The 22073-nt window shown below is 48.9% G+C and overlaps 1 protein-coding gene across 1 annotated transcript; it reads right to left on the bottom strand.

Annotated features, from left to right (window-relative positions):
- Window positions 1-12916: 12916 nt before the first annotated feature.
- On the bottom strand, window positions 12917-19808 carry KLHDC7A (kelch domain containing 7A). Its single transcript, XM_073316797.1, has 2 exons — window positions 15649-19808; window positions 12917-15364 (listed from the first exon to the last, which is right to left on the bottom strand). The coding sequence occupies exon 1, from the start codon at window positions 19573-19575 to the stop codon at window positions 16918-16920; it is 2658 nt and encodes an 885-aa protein (XP_073172898.1). The 5' UTR covers window positions 19576-19808; the 3' UTR covers window positions 12917-15364; window positions 15649-16917.
- Between the last annotated feature and the right edge of the window lie 2265 nt (window positions 19809-22073).

Raw genomic sequence — 22073 nt, 5'->3', positions numbered from 1 at the left:
TCCGCATTGAACGAGTGTTTCTGCGGAGAGGAAGTTTAAGTGTTGGTGCAGAGGGGAGGGCTGAAGGCGTGGGTGGGGGAGCAGGACCCGACAGAGCAATAGCTGCTTAAGTGTGTGTTTGCGGGGGGCAGCGAGAGCACGTCTTCCCCTTCAACCTCCCTCATGCCGCTATGGCCTATGGTCTCCCCGGCGTGTGGGAGTAGCTGGGCTGCTCCAGTAGCTTCTTCCTGATGGTTGCAGCCATAATGAATGGCTTGCCTGGGCTTCCGCTCCTCTTGCTTAAGCATTCCCGCTAGGACTGTGGCAGGGAAATCAGCCGTTCTGGCTCTGACACGTGTGGCTCTCCCGGGAGCTCATTTAGGTTGTGCTCATTGCAAGCTCATCTTCTAAATGTTAACTGCTAGGCCTTCCCAGTGGCTCGGAGAAGGCTCTGTTCACTGTTCTCCCACTGGGGCCCATGATGAAGGGGTCCTGTTTAGGCTACAAACTGCTCCAATTAGGCGATTGCTTCTTCTCTTCCCATCTCCGTTTTATATTTCCTGGCAAGGAAGCACAGCGCTGGCTCCGCTGGGAAAAACAGGCCTTGCCTTGACGGGCAGGGCATTTTTCCACCCTAATAGGGGATTTGGTGCTTGCCTGACAGAGGGCTTTGCTGTCTCCGAGGCTATCTAGCCACAGGACAGGCCTGTCTCGTGGGCTGCCCCATAGGCCTCAGCGCTGACCGGGAGGAACCTGCACTGGGCTGAGAAGGGCGTTGAGGTGCCATGGTCCATTCAGAACTTGGCTGAGACTGTGACAACAAACGGTCCAGTTGTGACCCTGCCTCATGGACGCCTCTCCACTGGGACCCAGCTTGGTGCACGATCAGATGGTAACAACCCATCACTTCAGAGCAGGAGCTGTCTTTGGACCTACGACCTCATCTCTCTTCCCCACGACCCAGCCCCTGAGTCACCCAGTCCTCTTGTCTGGTGTGTTCCCTGCCCCCCACCCCATTCCACCACCTTCGTGCTTCAGGCATATATTTAAAACTGGCTCCTGCCTCCCCAGAAGGGGGAAGAGAATGGAAAGGTAAGGAAGGGATTTAAGCGGAAGCCTTTTGCAATGGTGAAAGAGATGACAAGATTATTTGTCTAAGCACCCAAAAGGAGATCGAATTGTAAAGCTGCAGCGATTAAAGGGAAGCTTTTGCAGAGACTGGAAAACAGCAGATTCGTCCCTGGACAGCTCCAACTGGCTAAGCTGCAGGGAGGCTCTGCATTCGCTCAGCTGAGCATCGCTGCCCCCTGCTGGGCTCGAGCTTGGTAGGAAGGTTCTAAGGCACAGTGGGCCCCAGACTGCACCCCTCAGCCATGCCGCTGATGGCAAGAGTTTAACCCATTGCAGGACTCTGGCCAGGGAGACCGTGGATGGGAGGGGAGGCCATGGGGAGAAATCTGTGCTGCCCCATGTCGACGGCCACAGGACCTGACAGTGAGTTTCAGCTGTGCAGGGGAAGGACATAATTTCTGGAGCATGCAATGGGATTCCACATCTGCCCTGTTGCTAAAGCCATTTTTGAGTCATGCAAAAGAAGAGACAAAGACAACACTCTCTGGAGCTGTTCAAGATGTTTTTTCTCTAAGGTGCCATAAGTCCTCCTTTTCTTTTTTCTTTCTGGGTTTCCTGTGAGTTAAAAATGACCGTATTGATTTTATTTGGTGGGGAAGAAAATTCTCCTTTGGTCTGAGCCCTCAGATGGCCAACTCCAGCCAGGGGTGGATTTTTTTTTATAGTATTTCTGATATGTGTTTATGATGCCATCACTGACACATTCTAAACTATCACATGGCTATAACCCCTGGAAAAACTCCCTGCGGGATTGAAAAAGGGTTTGGCGAATGCTCTGTCTTTGCTGTAGCTAGTGAATCAAAAGCCATCAATGGCTTAAGCAAAGGCCAGAGCATAAAAAGGGGAACTTTATGCTGGAGTCTGGGCATATTTCATTGCCGTGCTTATTCACTCTGAGCCTGTCTCCCTTCAAACTCTGTGCAGATTTTAATTAAATAGTTATTCACAAGGCTGCTGTTCTGGCTTGGAAGCCCTCCAAATGGCTCTGTTTGTTCCAAAACTATCACAAGGGGACATGTTCCTCTCCCCCTGCCGATTCCATTCCCCACCTGTCGCCTGCCAAGGTTCATCTTCCGCAAATACTGCTAATTATGTTTATCTGGCTGCAAGCCGGCTCCCCGATAGCATCTTTCATTAACGCTGACCTCTCCACGCTTGCAAGGAGCTGGCTGACGTCCCCAGAGCATTTCCGGGCTCACTCTGGCCTGTGACATTTAACCTGCCATTACTAAGGTGGCAATGCCATTCAGCAGTGCAGTGCGGCTAGGCTCAAAGCCTAATCCCACCTGCCTCTTCTAGCTGAATAAACCCAGCCTGGAAGCATGAGCTCACCTCTGTCACCCTGCTAAAGGATGGTCTTGGGGGTCATCCGAGGGGTGCATTGGCCGGGGATTGATTAGACCTGGAGCTGCACCGTTTCAGTGAACTCTGAACCATGCCTATGTCAAAGCTGGGTACTGGTTTTGCTGGTGGGAGGTACCATCTTGCCCTTTCAGAAAGGGGCACAGGCAGCCAGACCCTTCACTGGTATAATTCAGCGCATTTCCATCGACTTCCTTGAGGTTACACCAACTTATGCCAGTAGAGTTTCTGTCCCAAGCTTTTACTTGGACTCCTTTCCATTCTCTACTCGGTAGATCCTTACATAGTGCCCGCTCTTCTGAGCGCCGGGTACATAACAGATTTTTTGGTGCATTGGTAATTTTTGCTAAATCAAAAAAAAAATCATTTGGAGTCAAACAAAATGTTTTGCTTTGACAAAATTGTTTGAAATTTTGACCACTTTCAAATGTGTCTGGATGGTTTAAAAGAAAATGGAAGGCAATTTGGACATGAAAAGCCACCGCAAATCACAAGTGTCTCCACAAAATATTTAGTTTCCTTGAGGGAAGGGAGAGGGACTCAGGGATATGAATCCCTGAGACCAAGTGAGCCTTAGGGGAGAGGGGTCTGACTAGGAAGAGTGGAAGCAAGGTAGGAAGAAGTCCAGCGGTGAGACCAGTAAGGTTAGGGAAGCTGCAGATCTTGGCTGCTTGGTAAATGGCCTTGGACTGCAACCCAGAGAAGAGGGCAGGCCTGGGTTCCCCTGCCAATCACTGCCGAGGGGTACTGTTTGGGGCAGTGAATTCGAAGACTGCCTGTGTCACTGCAGGAGAGACAGGGTCAGGGCGGTGGGCATGAGGCCTGCCTGATGCCGCTTGAACAGGAAGACTTTGAAGGACTCCCTGCCGGAAGGGGAAGCTACTTAGTGAGCTGGCTGGAGAGCTCAGTCACAAAGGAGAATCAGCAGCTACTGGATAGGGTTACTAACTTTGGTTGGACGAATTCCTGGCAGTTTCATCACATGATATTATCTTTAATCTTTAATTCCTGGAGAATCCTGGAGGGTTGGCAACTCGATTCCTGGAGCGAGCGAAGGGCTGTAGACTGAGAGAGAGAGAGAGAGATGGAGAGTGATGGAGTGAAACTGCAGGAAGGGGCGTCGGCTTGGAATCAGCTCATTCCCAGACCCGCCAGGAGGTGGCGCTGCCCAGCAGTGAGCAGAGCTGCCTCTCCCAGTTCCTCTTGCTCAGCATGTACGGGGAAATGGACCCCTGTGCAGAGTCAAAGCTGACACAAGGCCTATGTGACTTAAGTGCCATTCAAGGCCTCGAAATAGGGCTTCACTGGGGCACACAGGTCTTTGTGCTGGTCCTTCGCAAATGGATGAATTTCAGTCTGTGGGTATGTCAACACAGTGATTGGGAGATGTGATTGCAGCATGGTAGTCAGACCTGCGCTAGCTTTGATCCCCATGCCAGCTCACTAAAAATAACCGTGACATCATAGTAGCATGGGGGGTGTCATGGGATAGGTACTTACCTGCGTGGCTACTCCATACCACCACGGCTACACTGCTATCATTCAAAGCTAGCTTGGGTTTGCCCTGTCCTGATTGCTGTGTAGACATACGCTGTAGGAGTAAGGCCAGAGGAATCCATCAGGAAACCTTTTCTAATTGCATTCCCAGCTCTGTTCTGCAGACTCAGATACCTTATACACGCTACTGAATTTATGGATCCTTATGCAAATAAATAATGTTGCCAAATCTCATGATGTTTATTGTGGGTCTTGTGATATTTGTGGGGGTTCCTTGGAGTCACGTGATATGTGAGAACCTCAGCTTTCATTTTTTTAAAAAAGGAAGCTATTAATCCTCATGATTGCAAGGTAAAAATATGATTCAAGTGCACCCTAAAGATTTAAAAAACAGAAGCTACATAAAAAGAACTCAAAATATATTAAATATCATGGTTTTTAAGACAATCTTTTGATCTGGGGGGCCTGATGCCTGGCTTTTTGAAAGCCTGGGGTTGGCAGGCCTATGGAACCAAGCCCAAATGTTGACGCTTGTGCTCATGTATAGTTCTAATCCACTTCCCTTTAGCTAAGGCTGAAAAACTATTCCCAGGGCTTTCTGTCCCTGGCACCATCATGTATGTTCACTTTCCCCTTTCCGTGAGCACATGTAGCTCCCATCATTATTGTTCATGGAAGTTGCACAAAGGTTAAAAGGAGAATCTATCTTATAGTGGCCTTTTAAAGGAACCTGGATTCTGAAGCCATTCCAGCATTTGTATTTCTTTTACTGATCCCAAGTGCCTTTTACAGTGGCACTATGCTTACAAAAACCATAATTTTATCCAGATCCGCAGATCTGAAATGGAGCATCATATTTAACCTAGTGACAGAGGCTTGTGAACCACTTGTGTATGCTGGGGAATTAAGGAGTGCTTCGTTTTTTTTGTTTTGTTTTTGTTTGTTTTTTTGCAGCAAGGCACTGATTGGTAATAGGCAAACCTCAGAAGTTTGGTTCCCAGATGTACCCAAAAAAGTGAATACTAATCTAAAGATGTAGGATTTGCAATATCCATGTGCAACTCCTGTAATAACAGGCTTTTCTCAAGATATTTCTGCATCTTGTTATGGTCATTACCTGGAAGATCAAAGGCATGTGAACATGCAAAATAATGAGGACATGTTACCTTAACCTGCAATGGATTAATCCACGCAAATGATGGGAGAAGCCTTAAGGCATCATTAAACAAGGGGGTGACATCCAGCAGTGATGAGAGGGGAAAAGGGATAGGCAAAAGATTTCCCAGAAAATGTTTCCATGATTGTTTGAGTCTGACTGAGCCTGGTACTGTGTTACGGCTCAGTGGATGGTCTCTCTACTCCCTGAGCAATTGGAGTAAGCTACAAGGGACGAAGGCAAGTGTTATTTCTTCTCATTCTTACGGTCAGATGGTGAGGTGTAATTGCATGCTAAATTGTATTACACTGTTCAGCCACTAGGTGGCACTGTGTGTAAATACCTTATTTAAGCAAACTTCAGCCATACCTGAGAAAGCATCTTATAATGAGTGCATCCGGTGTGTATAAGCAAGCTCTGTAGCCGGTCCATATCTGGTACAGAAGTACATGACATGTTGTCAGAAGTAAACTAAGGAGGTCACCAACATGCCCCAGAGATCTTCAGCTTTGACAAACCTTCAGAGTGGACAGACTAGGAATGATATTTTTGCAAGGTTTCACATTGCTACTAAGCTCCACTAAGAAACTGGAGATATACAGGTATCTTTTAATATATGCTGTGGAGAAGCAAGCAGGGCATATCTTTAAATCCTTTGTCTTGACTGAAGATAGTCACAAATGACTATGAAAGGGTCCTGGCTATATTTGATGCATAATTTGTACCTCAGAGAAATGTGATTTATGAAAGAGCATGTTTTCACCAGCGAATGCAAGGACCAGGGAAAACTATTGAATGTTTTTCATAAGAGCGGAGCATACACAGCTGGAAAACTGATTTTGGGGAATGTAAAACATGAAAATATCAGAGACAGGCTGGCTACAGATAAAAACCTTCCACGGCAGCTCAAATTAAAAAGAGACGTAACCCTACACACAGTTATTCAAATAGCAAAACAGTCTGAAGTGGTGAAACAGCAAAACCTAGAGTAGTGGTTCATAACCTTTTTTTCATTTGCAGACCCCTAAAAATTTCAAATGGAGATGTGGACTCCTTTGGAAATCTTAGACACAGTTGAAAACCACTGTTCTATGGTAAGGACAACCTTTTGCAGACCCCTTAGACATAGTCTGTGGACCCCCAGGATCTGGGGACCACAGGTTGAAAACCACTACGCTAGAGCAACTTGACAAACTTGAAAAACCTGAAACTAGCTTAGAAACCGCAAACAGACACATGAGTGTTAAAAGTTATTATCATAAAAGCCCTGAGGCCAGGAAAGAGAATTCCTAAGCTAAGTCTCTGTTTACGCTGGCACTTCGTCCGCCAACCCGCACCCGACAAAAGTTTTACCAACAAAAAGTGCCAGTGTGAACAGGGCTTCGTGGGCAGCAGCGCTCTCCTGCCAACAAAGCCGCTGCTGCTCGTGGGGGGCAGAAGTTTTTTGTCGGCAGGAGAGCTGTGTCGTGTAGCCGTAGCCGAAGAGGGACATATTCCAGCCTCCGTGCACAGGGTGTGCAAAAAGCCTCATGTCCGGTCAGGGACACCTAACAGACTGATACGTACTGAACTTGAAAGATGGTGTGATAGTGTAAATGGTAGGAACATCGAACTTAAAGGGAGAGATGGACTGGAATGCTAACATTGTATTGCCCTGTTCCGTCGTTAGGTGGCACGGTGTGGCAAAATACCTTATTTAAACTAACCTCGGTCATACCTGGCAGAGCACTAAAGGATCCTAAGACGAGTGTATCTGGTGGATATAAGCAAACTCTGTAGCCAGTCCAGATCTGTACATGACGAAGGGTGGGCAGATGTGACACTCGTAGGCACAGATGTTCAAAAGAGCTCAGCTCCCCGTGAGAACAATGGAGAATTCCAGTGTGCGCTCAGCCATTGACACCTGTTAGTGGCAGCCATGGGCAACAGAAAGAATCAATCTGTCACTGAGTCTAACCTCAAAAAAGGTCTGGATTGAGTTCTGGGCAAAGTTATGGATTGGTCTCTCTTTTTTTTTCTGAGCAGTCTCTTTTACTGAGCTTTCAGTATTGCCAGCGTGACCTTGGGACCTGATTTTATGGCTATCTTGGCCACAGGCGCCGACTTTCCAATGTCCTGGGGGCTGCGCGACCCCTAGTTCTGCCCCAGGCCCTGCCCCTACTCCACCCCTTCCCCCCAGGCTCCACCCCGCCCCACCTCTTCCTGACCATTCCACCCCTCCCCCAAGCGCGCCACATCCTTGCTCCTCCCTTCTCCCCCTCAGAGCCTCCTGCACACCGCAAAACAGCTGATTGTGGCAGGTGGGAGGCGCGGGGAGGAGTGGGGAGGTGCTGATTGGCGGGGCCCACTGCTGAGCAGGTGGTGCTGGGGGGGAAGTTTTGATAGGGGGGCTGCTGATGGGTTCTCAGCACCCACCTCCTCCCCCCCACCCCATGGATACTCCAGTCCTGGAGCACCCACGGAGTCGGTGTGTGTATCCCTAAGTGCATAGTGGGGACTTGCTAAAAATCCTGTTTGATGGATAGAAGCAGAAGTGATCTCCCTCCACACTGGGCATCACCTTGAGACTGCCCAGCTGAAAAGAGCTGGCTGCAGCTTTGATGGACAGGGCGGCTGGGGAATACAATTATGTGTATTATTGAAGTAGAAATATCTCTCAAATCACATAATGTTTTCCTTGCGCAGATAGGAGGGATTGATTTTCTTCTTGTAATCGGCCTGACATTTTAATGTGATCATCTCTCTCAGCCTGGCTGGGTTTATTGTGTTATTTCACTATTTATTGTTATTTAAACTTGTTTGGGGTGTTTTGTCATTCTGGGATGCACATGCTGGAATTTCATTAAGATATTCAGCTATTGATTATGGGCATAGAACTGTATATTTGCAAGCCTCTGCACTTCGATACATGGTCTCCCATGGCTATTTGTCTTCTGACCTTTTCACATATGTTGGTGAGATTGTTCTGCAAGTGGCAAGCTAATCCGTGTGAATGAAAAACCCTCGTAACAAGACAACTCCCATGTTGCAAACCCCAATGAACTTCTGAGCACCGACAATATCATCTCAAGAACCTGGGGCCGGCTGTGCAAAGGCACTGAGCACCAGCTGCTCCTGTTGATTTCAATGAGAGTTGTGGATGCTCAGCACCCTGGAAAATCAGACCCCAGAATCCCACACTTCTAGCTGCCCGTTACACCTTGTAGCTGAGGTCCCCTCCATGTTTCACCAGTGCTGCTGCATTGCCTGTCCATGAGTCATGGCTTCCTCCTTCATGTCAATTGATGTGCTGCTAAAAGCCATCAGGTTATAGGTACCAGCTTTTCATTTCCTTTTCTGAAGGCTCCCATGTGGCTGTTAGTGCCGGATGCACTGTGGTACCTGAGCAATTTCTGTTTCAGTATGACATTTGTTTTCTGTGCCTCTAAATTTCCAGGCCTCTCCCTGTCTCCTGGAGGCAGCTGCTGTTTTGTCTTTGGTTCTGACGCAGCCTGTAGCAAGGGACACCCACACGCACACACCCACACAGACACCCACACTCAAAAGCCATTTAGATCACAAGGGCACAGGTGCTTTTTGAGCAGGGCTAACTCAACATGGTTACCTGACATCTGCCCAGCGTCCCACAGCAGCCAGGTGCCTTCTTAACAGCCCGTACTCAGACACAGAACGTCCCTCATGCGCCTCATCTTACAAATGTCACCCCAAGCTAAACAGAATGACTAATAATTTGGAGAGTGCATGGGTGGGAGGAGGGGAGATTTCCCATCATCTGCCTGGCTTCTAGTCAAAGCCATTAGTCCCTTGCTCTCATACAAACTGGAGATGGGAACAATCCATTAGCCTCTCTCTGCCATGGTCTCCAAAGCTGTTTTGTGGTTTTAAACTAAATCTATCTAAGGTACTACTCTGTTTCTCATGAATGATTGTGGGTGCTCAGATACTGTGGTAATGTATCTATCCTCACATGGCCCCTCTGAGGTAGGGAAGGGCTATTAACCCCATTGTACAGATGGGGGAACTGAGGCACAGAGAGGCTAAGTGACATGTCCAGGGTCATACAGGACGTTTGTGGCAGAGCAGGGACTTGACTCCAGGTCCCCATGTCCCAAGCTAATGCCCAAGCCACTGGCTCATCTCTTAAGAGATTTATGTACAGCATAATAGATCTCCTGGTTAGGCTGGTTTTTGATCGGAATTTCCATACTGGACCAGACCCTGAGAGAAAGGCTACTACCAGATGCTTTAGAGGAATGTGCATGAAATGCCGATTTAGGCAGTTATGGGAAACCTGCCCCTGGTGAAATCTCTGCCTAACCTAGGGTGACCAGACAGCAAGTGTGAAAAATCGGGACGGGGGTGTGTGTGTGTGTAATAGGAGCCTATATAAGAAAAAGACCCAAAAATCGGGACTGTCCCTATAAAATTGGGACATCTGGTCACCCTAGCCTAACCCCCAATAGTTGAACGTTGGTTTAAACCCAACATTTCATCCTAAATAATTCTTTACTTGGTTTCATTCATGATTTAGTTGGGGATTGGTCCTGCTTTGAGTAGGGGGTGGGACTAGATGACCTCCTGAGGTCCCTTCCAACCCTGAGATTCTATGATTCTATGAAAAAAGAAAAGGAGTACTTGTGGCACCTTAGAGACTAACCAATTTATTAGAGCATAAGCTTTCGTGAGCTACAGCTCACTTCCTCAGATGCATATTGTGGAAACTGCAGCAGGCTTTATATATACACAGAGAATATGAAACAATACCTACTCCCACCCCACTGTCCTGCTGGTAATAGCTTATCTAAAGTGATCATCAGGTGGGCCATTTCCAGCACAAATCCAGGTTTTCTCACCCTCCACCCCCCCACACAAATTCACTCTCCTGCTGGTGATAGCCCATCCAAAGTGACAACTCTTTACACAATGTGCATGATAATCAAGTTGGGCTATTTCCTGCACAAATCCAGGTTCTCACATCCCCCCCACCCCCATACCCACACAAACTCACTCTCCTGCTGGTAATAGCTCATCCAAACTGACCACTCTTCAAGTTTAAATCCAAGTTAAACCAGAATATCTGGGGGGGGGGGGGGCTAGGAAAAAACAAGAGGAAACAGGCTACCTTGCATAATGACTTAGCCACTCCCAGTCTCTATTTAAGCCTAAATTAATAGTATCCAATTTGCAAATGAATTCCAATTCAGCAGTTTCTCGCTGGAGTCTGGATTTGAAGTTTTTTTGTTTTAAGATAGCGGCCTTCATGTCTGTGATTGCGTGACCAGAGAGATTGAAGTGTTCTCCGACTGGTTTATGAATGTTATAATTCTTGACATCTGATTTGTGTCCATTTATTCTTTTACGTAGAGACTGTCCAGTTTGACCAATGTACATGGCAGAGGGGCATTGCTGGCACATGATGGCATATATCACATTGGTGGATGTGCAGGTGAATGAGCCTCTGATAGTGTGGCTGATGTTATTAGGCCCTGTGATGGTGTCCCCTGAATAGATATGTGGGCACAATTGGCAACGGGCTTTGTTGCAAGGATAAGTTCCTGGGTTAGTGGTTCTGTTGTGTGGTATGTGGTTGTTGGTGAGTATTTGCTTCAGGTTGCGGGGCTGTCTGTAGGCAAGGACTGGCCTGTCTCCCAAGATTTGTGAGAGTGTTGGGTCATCCTTTAGGATAGGTTGTAGATCCTTAATAATGCGTTGGAGGGGTTTTAGTTGGGGGCTGAAGGTGACGGCTAGTGGCGTTCTGTTATTTTCTTTGTTAGGCCTGTCCTGTAGTAGGTAACTTCTGGGAACTCTTCTGGCTCTATCAATCTGTTTCTTTACTTCTGCAGGTGGGTATTGTAGTTGTAAGAAAGCTTGACAGAGATCTTGTAGGTGTTTCTATGATCCCACTATCCTTCGTTGTTTCCACTGCATTGTCAATAGTTGTCCTCCTTTGTATTTACACCCTGCAGACATATGGGCCTTGCTCTTGCTGACACTTAACTTTACGCATGCGAGGGGCTCCTTTCAAATCAAGGGGCCTACTCATATGTGTAAAAAAACAAGCACGTGTAGAAAAGTTTGCAGGATCAAGGCCCTGGAGAGCACTTCACTATCCTCTTTTAGGGGCCGATCCAAAACCTACTGAAGTCAATGGACACCCCCTCCTTCCCCCTCCCCCCCTCCCCCCACACTGTGGACTTTGGAACAGTTTGGCCTCATGCACGCTCAAAAAACACTAGGTCTCCCTGCGAATTAAAAACTTGTGATCACTTACTGTGCACTCCTGATTAATTGCTTTTGGTGCTTTGACAAAACTGTATTTTGAAACACCCAGGATGGATGGAAAGCACAGTAATGATTGTGGCAGGTTATGGATCTTAATTATGCCATTTGGGGGCATTTACAGTAATAAGGATATCGTAATAGGGCATGTGATTACACAGTAATAATCTTTGTAAAATTGACATGAATGAGTTTAAAAATTAAAACCTGCATTGAGGATATTTCCACATTCACACCCGTAAAATGTACCTTTAAAGAACATTAACCTTGGGTCAAATATACTGAGATCAAAAGCGAGTAACACATAATTATACTTTGTGCCTCACAGCACCATCATTTTTTTGACCACTAAGCACTTTATAAGCTTTCGTTAATCCTCAGCACCCCCTCCATTGTGAGCCAGGTAAGGCACATACCGGAGATCCCCCCCCACCATGGAAATGCAGCCACCTCTGAGATTGAGCATGGCAGCTGTTTGACAGCCAATAACAATGCTGTGTAGTAGTTTCAGAAGAATAATGAAGAATAATTTATACAACTGAAAGGATAGGGGACATTTTGAGCGACATAATTGTATAACCCAACTTGGAATTTTGGTCAGGACCCCTGGGTTCACACGAGGGCTGTGTGAACCATTCTGTAGGACCCAGAACACCCCATGCACAATCAAGAACCCATACCGACTATCACATTTGTTAGCATTAGTTCAGGGTCATGAGCCATTGACTAGAGCTGGGTAACATTGTTGGCCAAACTTTGTGTTTCGGTTTTTTGGGGGTTTTTTTGTGCAAGAAAAAAGGCAGATTCAGCAGCGCCAAAACATGTGGATAAATTGGAAAGAGTCCAGTGAAGGGCAACAAAAATGATTAGGGGTCTAGAACACATGACTTATGAGGAGAGGCTGAGGGAGCTGGGATTGTTTAGCCTGCAGAAGAGAAGAATGAGGGGGGATTTGATAGCTGCTTTCAACTACCTGAAAGGGGGTTCCAAAGAGGATGGCTCTAGACTGTTCTCAATGGTAGCAGATGACAGAACGAGGAGTAATGGTCTCAAGTTGCAGTGGGGGAGGTTTAGATTGGATATTAGGAAGAACTTTTTCACTAAGAGGGTGGTGAAACACTGGAATGCGTTACCTAGGGAGGTGGTAGAATCTCCTTCCTTAGAGGTTTTTAAGGTCAGGCTTGACAAAGCCCTGGCTGGGATGATTTAACTGGGAATTGGTCCTGCTTCGAGCAGGGGGTTGGACTAGATGACCTTCTGGGGTCCCTTCCAACCCTGATATTCTATGATTCTATGATTCTATGTTGCAAACCCCCTTTGATTTTGCTGAATTGTTTCAGCCGCCCGCCTTCCCCCCCATCCCCACCCCCCCCGAAAATTACAACTGTTTTATTTGGCCGTTTCATGGGCTCCTCCCACCATCCCAGGATTTAAATTTTCAAAATCAAACATTTTGATTTTTCGAATCGAAGCAACTTTTTGTTTAGAAATTTCCTTCAATTTAATTGTCTTCTCAGAAAGGTTCAAAATGGAAAGATTTAATTTGGGGCTGAACGGAATGCTTTGTTTGACCCCCTTGGACCTGAGGGGTTAGTTAGTCCAAACCGCAACTGGAGATGCCTCATCCACACTGCTATTTTTAGCCCAATAGCTTGAGTGAAGCTAGCATACGTCTGTCTACCTCTGCTGGGGGGCACGCTTTCTTGATTGACTGCAGTGGGCTTTGGATCAGACCTTGATATCTTTATTATCACCATTCCCTGGTTCTCCTCCTCCATGACTGTGATAAAATTCACACCTTTAATTTTATTCCTAAAGTTTCTTTTCCGTGTGTGACGGGTTGGATCACGGAAAGCCCCTTGGGGACTGCCACCTGATGTGCTGAGACTATCTCTGCCCCTGCTTGCCCTGCCAGCTTGGGACTTCAGTGCCCTCCCTGGTTTGAGCCAGACCCTCTAGCCTGCTGCAAACCCAGACCCAGGTCTGAACCACGTCCCCCCGAAAGCTGCAGGCTTAAATGAAAACAGCTTAAGAAGTGCTCCTGTCTCCAGCACTCAGATACTCAACTCCCACTGGGGTCCAAACCACAAATGAATCCATTTTACTCTTTATAAAGCTTATACAGGGTAAATTCATAAATTGTTCTCCCTCTATAACACTGACAGAGAGAGATGCACGGCTGTTTCCCCCCCACCCCCAGATATTAATACATACTCTGGGTTAATTAATAAGTAAAAAGTGATTTTGTGAAATACAAAAAGTAGGATTTAAGTGGTTCTAAGTAATAACAGACAGAACAAAGTGAATTACCAAGCAAAATAAAATAAAACATGCAAGTCTAAGCCTAATACAGTAAGAAAACTGAATACAGATAAAATCTCACCCTCAGAGATGTTTCAATAAGCTTCTTTTACAGACGAGCCTCCTTCTAGTCTGAGTCCAGTAATCACTCACATCCCTGTGGTTACTGTCCTTCGTTCCAGTATCTTTCAGGTATCCTTTGGGGGTGGAGAGGCTATCTCTTGAGCCAGCTGAAGACCAAATGGAGGGGTCTCCAAAGGTTTTATATAGTTTCTCCTTGTGGGTCTAAACACCTCCCTCCCCCTGTGTAGAATCCCCTCTACAAGATGGAGTTTTGGAGTCACATGGCCAAGTCACATGTCCATGAATGACTTAGTTCTCTACAAAAACAACGAGGAGTCCTTGTGGCACCTTAGAGACTAACAAATATATTTGGGCATAAGCTTTCATGGGCTAGAACCCACTTCATCGGATGCATGGAGTGAAAATACCGGAGCAGGTATAAATACATGAAAGGATAGGGGGTTGCTTTACCAAGTGTGAGGTCAGTCTAACAAGATAAATCAATTAACAGCAGGATACCAAGGGAGGAAAAATAACTTTTGAAGTGGTAAGAGAGTGACCCATTACAGACAGTTGACAAGAAGGCGTGAGTAACAGTAGGGAGAAATTAGTATTGGGGAAATTAAGTTTAGGAACATTCCCAGGAAAGCTCAGATGTGGATTGGCTTCTATCAAGGTCCATTGTTAGCCAAGTACTTCCATTTACTTGAATAAACCCCTCACACTATGTTGATCAAATCTGCCTTAGGTGCTTTCTACAGCAAACATTTCAAATAAAAGCATAGAGCCAACGCCCCTAACTTCAGATATAAAAATGATACATGCACATGAATAGGATGAATAGCAGAACATAACCTTTGCAAAGATATGTTACATGGCATATGTAGCATAAAATATATTCCAGTTATGTCATATTTACACTCCTAAGCATATTTCTGTAAAGCATTATGGGGTGCAACGTCACACCTTGGTCCCAGCCCTTATGTTAAGGGACTCATTTGCTCTTGTTAAAGGATTTTACCTTGCAGTGCCTCCTTCAAAACGTGTGAAATCCCTTTTGCCCTGAGCCAATCAGAGCTGAGACAATTGGCCAGCTTATACCATAGCATCTGCTTGACCAATAGAGAGCTGCACTGGCTCCGTGTGCAGGATCAGACATTAAGGCAGTTGTGCCCATTAAAACATTTTGCAAAGACATTCTTGTTTTAATTTGCTAACTCACTTCAGAATCTTGTTACCAATTGTTTTCTTTCTTGTAGATTCGATTACAGATTTTAAAAGATGCACAACACCCGATCTTGGTTAGTTTTATTAAATACCAAACATTTGTACTTCTGTAGCATTTAGATAACAAGGCAAGAGGTGCTTTGGATATCCCTAAGATCAATAAATAGATAGCATCTTGCACGGAAGGGCTTCACTGACTTGAATTAGCTTAGCGATGCTCTGTAAGGTAGCTAAGTATCCTTATCCCTGTTTTACAGATGGGGAAACTGAGGCACAGAGCGGTTAAATGACTTGACCAAAGCACAACAGTTAGCCTTACGCAGCTGTACATCAGTGGGGACTGATCCAGACTGGAGACGCTAGGTGCTACTGTAATATAAAGACATTGCAATAATAATCAATGCAGCAGAGGTTTTTTTTGAAATATGAAGGCAATGAGGGTAGGGGCTAAAGAGAGTTGAGGGGGCCTACGTCCCCCCAGATTCTGTGGCTGCCAGGGGTTGGTTTGGACCCAAGTTTGCCTGCTAGTGGATCCTTAACTTTCACCCAGTTGCCTTATACCCATTATGGCAAGCAGGGAATCCCCAGGACAGAAACCTACCCCAGCCACACCCCCGTCCTTCCCCCAGCCGTGCCCAGAATGCCCCTTGTACCTGGAATTCTTGCTGAGGAGGAGGAGGGGGGAGCACAGACAGCTGTAAGAAAAGCCTTGTGCGCCGAGGAGCTGGGCCGCTGCTTTTCGTTGCCAGTGCAAAGGGGCCACGGGACAGCTGTGAACCAGGCCCAGAGCAAGTAGCTGATCTCCGTGCTTGGCTCAGTAGCTGGGGCAAAGTTCGCCTCACTGACGTTTGCCATGGAAACTGCAACTGCATTCAGTGTGGGCTGGGACCTGGGGCTATTTTTGGAAGTGGCCCAGTTCTCTAGCCATTCAAAAACATACCGTGCTGTTGGAAAGCGCCATCTTGGCAGGCCCGGCGGAGGCTGAAGTTGTCTCTTTACTCGCTGAATGATCATGGCCTGGGCATAAACAATGCCAGCTCCCCCCTTGATGCCCTGCCTGGGTACCACAGCCCTGAGCTGGCTCCGCAGCCGCAGCCCATTCAGCTCCCGGCCTCCCTGCTGGGGCTGCCGACACGGGGACATGGGGCTCGCCGCTCAGCTGCTTGCTTTAGGTGATGATGCCTATGGCCATACCCTGCCTCAGTTCCAGCCCTCGCAGGCAGCTGAAGTCCTTGACATGGCATTGGTGGAAATGACACAGTCTGGATGCTGTCCCTTTCAGACTCCCTCCCTCCACCCGCACACTTGAAAAACCTCCAGGGAGCTCCCTTTGCAACTGTCTTTCTGGTACATAATAAACACCCCTTGCCTGCAAGGCATAGCGATGTACCGCACCAGGCACAGTGGAAAATTACTGTAGAGGTGTCCCAAACTTTGCTCCCCTGTGGCAACTTCCCAGGAGCCTGAGGCCTGCATTTAATTTGCACCCACATTTACAGGCATTTAAGGATCCACAAAACAAAGGCACCCACCCAATGCACCCGCTGTTTGCATCTTCTGTGGCAGATGAACGGGAACGGCTAGTGGGAGGCATTTGCTAGCAATGGAAATATACAGTTAGCCTGCTTTGTTCCTCCCCACCCTCCAGGGCCTGCATGGCCACCGGCTGCTTTTTAAGTAGAGAAGGGCTTGAACCAAGGATAAAAGCCCCCCTGAAAGTTTGGATGCAAATGCCATAGTTGGATCATCTCTATAATGGGCTGAATTAGATCTGTGGAAGTGAATATCCCTGGACTTCAGGGAAGTCCGGATTTGACCAGGCTCTGAGTTCTGTGGCTCAGGCTCTGGGAGCTGCCTTTGGCCCAAGAGCACAGGACAAAAGAAGAGAGAAGAATCAGGGTTTTTTTTTTTTTAGCTTCCCATCAGACCGTTGTTTGCACTGTGCCTCTGTCTGGCAGCACCAGGACGACGGGGAAGAGGGTCCCTCGGGGGGAAGGGAAAAGTTGTAACTCCTTGACTCCGAAGCGCGGCGAGACGCAGTCAGCCAGGAACCTGATGTTGGACTGGCGGCTGATGCAGTAGACCAGGTTCTCGACCACGGCGCACTGGAAGCAGGGCGGGAAGGGCGTGCGTTTGGTGGCGCACTCGTACCACAGCTTGGCTTTCGGGCTGCAGCGGTAGACACTGATGCCCATGCTGCGGTTGAGGTCAAAGCGGTAGATGAAGCCCCCGGCGGTGACCATTTCGGTGGTCCGGTCCTTGCTCCCGCCGGCGATGCTGACCTTCCAGCTATCCGACCGGCTGACGTACCGGAGCAACATGTAGCGCAGTGTGCCCCCGGTCACATAAATCTCCCCGTCGCACGCCGTTGCGGTGTGGGCCACGGCGAAGGTGTCATTGGGCAGCGGCGCGGTGAAGGCCCACCGGTCCTGGCGGGGGTCATACCTCTCCACAGTATAGAGGCACTCTCCCCCAATCGCATACAGGCACCCATCCAAGGCGACAAGCTTGCAATGAGGCCTGGCTTGGTTCAGTGGGCAGATCTCCTGCCAGATATTGGTCAGGGGGTTGTAGCAGAAGACCCTGTTGGAAGGCTTCTGGTGCTGGCCCACCCCTTCGCAGCCAGCCACCACAAAGAGGTAATTGAACATGCTGCAGATGGCACACCCCCTAGAAACCGCCTCCACTGGCATATAGGACAGCGGATGCCAGACGTCGCCTTCATTATCATAGTAACAGAGCCTGCTGGTGTGCAAGCTCTGCTCCTGAGTGCTGACGTCCGCCACAGTGACGTACTTCCTGCCCTTCATCCTCCTCAGGAGGATCAGCTCCCTCTCCCTGGCATTGAGGCGCCCGTAGATTGACGGGTTCTTCAGGACCTGAAGGTAATTGTCGCTCATGACCTTATAAGCTGCCTCCTGGAGACTGTCCACTTTCTGCTTCTTGGCCATGCACAGGACATCATAGCAGTTCCCCAAATCCAAGTGGATGTCCACGTCGGACTGCAAGCTTAATGGGACTTTGAAGAAGTTGGCACCAGCAATGAGTTCCACTCTGGGTTCGTTGCTTGCTTGAGGCTGGAGTCTGTGAAACGATTCCGCCCAGGAAACGACGGAGCCGGAGCGGAGAGGACTAGTGGGGGGAGTGCTTGAGTCAGATCTTCTGCCGGCTGGTGTCAAAACCCCAAACCCTTCCATCTGCACCTGAAGTTCGGGGTTATCTGCAATTTGGTGGAAACTCTCTTTCCTGCCCAACCTGCGTTCTGGTTCAGCTGTCTTCTGGGCGGGTGGGAAGGAGCTGCCCTGATCAGATGCACCACCCCAGTCTGCAGGCTCCCCACTCTCTGTGGGATGTCTGGAAGGCAGGAGACTGGGAGAGATGGGTGGGGTGTTTGCTGTTGGTGATGCTCGGTCTTCATCTCCCACTGCCGGCTCCCTGGCTGGTTCTTGGGGCGTAGACATGCGCAGCCAAGTTTCATATTCACTTAGCTCTTCACGGATTTTGTCAGGGTCGTAGAGTGAGCCGGTGTACGAGCAGGGCCGCTCCTTCGACACAGACTGCGAGGTGGACTGGACGTAGTAGTCATAGACCTTGCCTCGCAGGCTAGTAGCAGAGGATGCGGACTGCCGTGGCTTTTCTTCCCTGGGCTGCCTCTCTTTAATATAGTTTTCCTCCACCTGTATCTTTGCAACAGAGGAGAAAGCGTAGGAGGCCTCAGACCTCTTATTGCTTTGGTTGATGGCTAAGCCCATGTCTGACGTGGCATTGAGGGTCTGAATCCTCTCCTGGCCAGCGCAGGCCTCCTGGTTCCAAACCAAACTCTCACTCATGTCTCCTACTTCCTCCTCCTCCTCAGTGTTCGGGGTGGATCTGTCAGCTGCTGTGAGCTCAGCAGCGTTTCCTGGTTGGGTGCTGCAAGGATTGTGCCTGAGGCTGACGCTAAACCCAGATTGCTGCGAGGCTACGTCCCTGCTGTCCTCTACAGAGCCGTCCGGTTTGCTTGCCAGACCGCAAACGTTACGCTTACCCCTGGCTTCTGTTCCTGCCACCGGCACCTCCTGCTCTGCACCGTCTGCTGTTGCCATCGGCCCCGCGCTCGGGACCACACCTGGACTCTGCCCCTCTCCCTCTGAAACAGGCTGCTTTCTGCCTGGCTGTGATTCAGTGACCAGCTGACAAGCCTCTGTTCCCTTCTCTTTCTCCTCCTCCTCCCCCTTCGGCAGCCTTTGATCTTCCCTGAGCGGTGTGCTTTGTGGGCCCCGCGCATTTCCCGGCACGACCGTCCCACCCAGGTGCGCACCTTGATTCCCTTTGCTGCTGCTTGGCCTCACCCCATTGCTGTTGACTTGCCTGTACCTGAGTCCCTCTGGCATTTCTTCTGCGCCTCCCCTTCCAGATCCAGCCTTTTCTCTCTGCCCTGTTCCACGGTCGGCTTTTCGGATCCTGCGGCTGGATGGCCGGGACTTATAGACTCTATAAGCCAAAGTCAGTAGAAGCAGAGCTGCTGCGGAAAGTGCCAGCTTCCCAGTGAGCTGCATGTCTGGCTGCCAGTCCTGGCTGACTTGATCCCCGTTGGTCATTCTTCCATAACAGGCCAGCAGTCAGGAATGCGAAGAATCTGATTAACGATTGCCACGCTGGGACAAGCTCAAGGCAAAGCAGGCCTCTCTCTCTCTCTGAGCTCCCCGAGGAGTTTGGGGGCAAGGTGACTTTCACCTGCGGCAGATAGACTGGCACAGGCTTCCAGCTGGCGGCTGGAGCATTCAGTGTCTGCTTTCCATAGCAGCTTTGCATATTTGAGCAAGGTGGGCTGGGCTGGGCTCAGGTGCAAATGTGCATGCCAGGCAGCAGACAGTAAGTGACATGGAGCTGGCTTTATTAGCCGGGTAAACAGAGAGGCTTAGAAAAAATACAAGTAAGTCAAAAGGCAAAGGAGGGGTGAAAATAGCTTCCCAAGCCAGCCCCCAGACTTTTCTCCATGCCTTTAAACAATTTTTTTTAAAAGGGTCCATTTTGTTTTCAGCTTATCACGAATATGGTAGCTGGGGAAAGGGGCTGGCCTATTTTAAATCCTGGGATGGTGGGAGGAGCCCAGGAAAAGAATGAAAGCCCCCCCCATCTCAGGTGAGGGAGGGGCCAGGAACCAAGAATTTAACCGATTCCTGGGGCCAAAGAATGAACAAACTCTGTGCATGTTGCGGGGGAGGGTCACGGGGTCAAATTGAGGGATGCCAAGAAGAGAACCACAGACAGAGTCCACTGATGTGAGAAGGAGTCCAAGGAGATGGGATACTACCTACAGGACACATGCCTGGGCAAGGGTCTGGAAAAAGGCCACACAGTCGCAGAAGACTGACCCCCATCCATCTCCCGCCTCCTGTACTGATGGATGGCCAGTTTGGACACTGCCAGCAGGAGTTGATGCGGCTTGGTGGGCCCATGGATGGGGAGTGAGTAGAGGAACACGTGCAGGATTGACAGTCCAGGAGAGGGAAGTCCCCTGTTTACCCACACAGAACTGATCACTTTGAAAAGTTTCTCTGCATACTGCCCTGCCCATGAACCTCACTCCTCACCGTGGAGGCATGTCCTGTCCTGGTGAGAGGACATCCCAGCTTCATGGCCTGGCTAGTCCTTATCCTATCTGCTGACAGCAGAGGTGCCAGGTGTGGCGACGTTCTCATGCGGCGGACGTCTGCCTGCTGAAACCTGGGCTGACGGTGGATATCAGAACCAGTGGATCCTGTTAGTTCCAACTTAGAGGTATAAAGGGTCGAGTCTTTCTTTGAGGCAGGGTCTGTGTGTCAATCCACCCATCCATCCATCTTGGACAATCCCTAAGCATAGCCACGCTCAGGGCAAAACACGAGCTGAGATTTATGTGGTGGTGTTTAAATGAACCATAAAGGCAAATGCCCGGGGGGGGGGAAGGGGGCGGAGTTTGGGCCAGCATGTGAATGTGCTCCTTTAGCAGCAGGGTGGAAATGCCAGCTGCTTACAAACCTTCAGCTCATTCCCTCGGTTCCAGGGGGTTACCATCACAGCCGTGGGCAAGGATTGGCTAAGCACCCCAAAGTTCAGGGGCAGATTCAAGACGGGCCATGTACCTCAACCCTGAATCCGTTGTGGGAGGCCTTCGCCTCTAGCAGCAGGAGCAGCTCTGGGAGTAGACCAGCTGCCTTTCCAACCTTGCAAATAACACTGTAGAGCCAGATCCCCATCTGGTGTCAATTGATGTAAAACTCCAGTGACGTCAGCGGAGGATCTGCCCTGGGGTGCTCGTTTCCAGATGTGGTTCACAGCCCCTCCTCTCCCTGCTCCTCCTCCTCCCTCCCCAAGGCACTTGCCGGAGCGGGGGGATGTACCTAGGGAGGTGGTAGAATCTCCTTCTTTAGAGGTTTTTAAGGTCAGGCTTGACAAAGCCCTGGCTGGGATGATTTAACTGGGAATTGGTCCTGCTTCGAGCAGGGGGTGGGACTAGATGACCTTCTGGGGTCCCTTCCAACCCTGATATTCTATGATTCTATGATTCTATACCACAACCCGTTCCCGTCAGGCGGAGCAGGTGACGAGAACACTGTGTTACCCCTCTCTGTGCTGAGGCTCCCTCCTTGGTCGTGTGAGTAAGTAGCCATGAATTTGAGTGCCCTGAGGCAGGGGCAGGAACCGGCAGGGAGGCATTCCCAGTCTTCCTCCTTCCCTGGGGAGACATGGCGACCTGAAGTTCAGTAATGGCAAGTGAAGGGAACCGCTGGGAAAGTCACAAAGTCCTCTTGCTACAACGGGCTGAGCATGGCAGGTGCAGGGAGCAGCCATAGCCGCCTTGGAGTGAAATAAATGATTGCTTAAAAAAAAGGAATGAAATGAACAAATGAAGACAGGAGCAAAATTAAAAGATAATTGGAAGTCTATATTAGGCCGTGTGTGTGTGTGTGCCAAGGTTCGCGCTCAGTGTCATGTGAGAGTAACCAGGCAGCTCCTCAGTTTGCTAAGGGGGAGGATAAAACAATCTAAGCAAACACCGTGGTGCAATGCAAACAAACAGGCCTATTTTAGATGGGATTAGTTACACATTTAA

The sequence above is a fragment of the Lepidochelys kempii genome, chromosome 18, assembly GCF_965140265.1.
Source record: "Lepidochelys kempii isolate rLepKem1 chromosome 18, rLepKem1.hap2, whole genome shotgun sequence".
Classification (NCBI taxonomy): Eukaryota; Metazoa; Chordata; order Testudines; family Cheloniidae; genus Lepidochelys; species Lepidochelys kempii.
This window is presented reverse-complemented; position numbering and strand designations above follow the sequence as displayed.